Here is a 2,635-nt window from a genome sequence, read left to right on the forward strand (position 1 = left end):
AGGTTTGCTCAGGTACTCGCAGGCCGGGAGCGCTCACGTGGTGTGTCGGGGCACGCGGTCATCGGGCTTTCAGATGGGACAGGCTGATAACCAGCTGCATGGACCTGAAAACGTTATTTAAATCTGTGCCGAGAGAGCTAAAAATGGTGCGTGCTTGGTTGCTCCTCCAGGAGCGCCTTGCTTTTGGGCCACAGCTCTAAGATTTCTACTCCATGTCAAGATTTCCATGTGAATACAGCTGGTGCCCTGGGCAATCTGCTGTTACCCCTTGCTATTATAGTATCTTACACCTCCATAATGGACACGCACTGCTTTAACTTTTCATCAGACGTTTAGTCTGTAAACAACTTAAACTTGGGTAAAGATTCAGATTTCCTATGAATCCGAAGAGAGATCAGTCAGTCTGTTTAATGGACACTCAGGTTTTAGTTTTGTAAACCTGCCAGTCACCGTAAGGAACGCGTACCTTTGAATGCAGAATGTTACGTTTTCTGTCTTCTCTCTCTTTTCACCCAAGTCTAGTTCAAACAATGGGAGACTTTGCAAACGAGAGTATCGTCAGCAACTCCAGTGGAGCCCGGTGCCACCGAGACACCACCGTCACCCACCTGGTCTTCCCAGTCCTCTACACGCTCGTCTTCCTCCTCGGACTCGTACTGAACAGCCTGGCTTGCTGGGCTTTCTTCCATATTCCAAGTACATCAACTTTCATCATCTACCTGAAAAACATCTTAGTTTCTGATTTTATAATGACCCTGATGCTTCCTCTGAAAATCCTGACGGACTCTGGCCTGGGACCGTGGCAACTCAAAGCCTTCGTCTGTCGCTTCTCAGCCGTCGTATTTTATGACACCATGTACATCAGCATTGTGCTGCTCGGTCTCATTGCTTCTGACAGATTTCTCAAGATTGTGAGACCTTTTGGGAAGTTCTGGGTGCAAAACCTGACCTCAGCAAAGATCCTGGCGGGTCTAGTCTGGCTCTTCTTCCTCGCCATCTCTCTGCCTAACATGATCTTATCGAACAAGAAAGCGACGCCCCAATCCGTGAAGAAATGTGCCTCGCTGAAGAGTCAGTTGGGACTCAAATGGCACGAGGCCGTCAGTTACATCTGTCAGTTCATCTTCTGGACCGTTCTCATCCTCATGTTTGTGTTTTATACAGTTATAGCCAAAAAGGTATACGAGTCTTACATAAAAACACAGAAGAAAGACAACAAAAGTGAAAAAAGGATCAAGGGGAAAGTATTCATCATTTTCACCGTGTTTTTCTTATGCTTTGCCCCCTTCCATTTCAGCAGGGTTCCCTACAAACCTGAGCCAGACGAGCACCCGCATGGACGGTCGCCTGCAGAACCGGCTCTTTGTGGCCAAGGAAAGCACCCTGTGGCTGGCTGCCACCAACGTCTGCACGGACCCCCTCATATACCTCTTCTTGTGCAAGCCGTTTGTGGAAAAGGTGTTGTACAGACGAGTAAAGACCTTTCGGAAAACAGTTCACACAAGCCCCAAAACCGAACTGGACACACGGCTGTCTCCCACGGAATCCTGACTCCGCAGCTGCGCGCTCGACAGTCTCTGCATATTCATAGAGAAGTTAAAAAATAATTTGTTTTACTTCTGCTGTAAAAAATCAAAGGGCGGGTTGTACTGTAATATTAACATTTAATAAAAACAGCATAACAGGTTTCCCTAGTCATGCTAGCTGCTGAGCCTTAAGAGGCAAAAGGTTGTCACAAACTGCTGGCCCCGCTTTAACGCTGGCCTCCCCCTACGCTGTGCCCCCTCGCGGACACCCCTCACCTCCCCCTCCCCACCACCGCCTGGGCACCACAGAGACCTCCAGCCACCCCACTCCAGAGAGAAAACCAGCATCGATGATGGCCCAAACCCACAGTGAGCTGTTGGCACCCTTGTACTGCTCTGCAACGTGAATGAGAAGAGGTGCTTCTGATTTGGTCACTAAATCACACCCACATCAGGCTACGGACAAACCGTAACCTGGGAATTAAAATACCTTCCCATAACTAAAGACAATCTATGGAATAATTCTATCTGCTTTAAGCAAAAAGCACCTTACTTCTTAACACTTAAGCAGCTTACTGACTATGGTTGCTTCTAAGGACAACTTAGCTTTATTTGGGATTAAAAGTCAGAGCTGTTGACTTTGTGTGTCAGGAAGCCTCAGACCAGGCGTCGGCTTGGGCGGCACATCGTGGGGCAGGGCAGAGGAGGAACCGTACCTGACAGAGGAAAGGAGGACATGTCCCTCCCTTTCCCTCCTCTCTCTCTCACAGGTGCAATTCCTCTCCTCCCGCCCGCGCTGTTCCACCATCCCTCCTCTCTGCTCCCAGCAGGGGCTCTGGCGCAGGACGCAGTCGGTGACCCCGAGTTCCCCCGGGCACACTCCTCGTCCGGGCCAGCAGCAGATGCTGCGCAGGGCAGCCTCGTCCCCGCCCCATCCCTGGCCTGAAATGTTCCCCTCAGTGGCCTGCTCACCCCTCTCAAGGGAAGCCACCTGCCTCAGCCTCCCTGTCCAGAAAACGCCTCGTGACACCGTGGAGCCGAGACACCGTGGAGCGAGAGTCCCCAGCATCGTGCTGAGACAACAGCCACGTCCCTCGGTGACAAACCGC

At 50.9% G+C, this 2,635-nt stretch overlaps 1 protein-coding gene across 1 annotated transcript; it reads left to right on the forward strand.

The window, feature by feature from the left end:
- Positions 1–530: 530 nt before the first annotated feature.
- P2RY13 (purinergic receptor P2Y, G-protein coupled, 13) lies at positions 531–1,551 on the forward strand. Its single transcript, XM_009875950.1, is given in 2 exon segments — positions 531–1,310; positions 1,312–1,551. Coding segments are annotated over 2 exon segments (1,020 nt in total).
- The last annotated feature ends 1,084 nt before the right edge of the window (positions 1,552–2,635 follow it).

Source organism: Apaloderma vittatum, unplaced genomic scaffold, assembly GCF_000703405.1.
Source record: "Apaloderma vittatum isolate BGI_N311 unplaced genomic scaffold, ASM70340v1 scaffold12399, whole genome shotgun sequence".
NCBI classification, from domain to species: Eukaryota; Metazoa; Chordata; class Aves; order Trogoniformes; family Trogonidae; genus Apaloderma; species Apaloderma vittatum.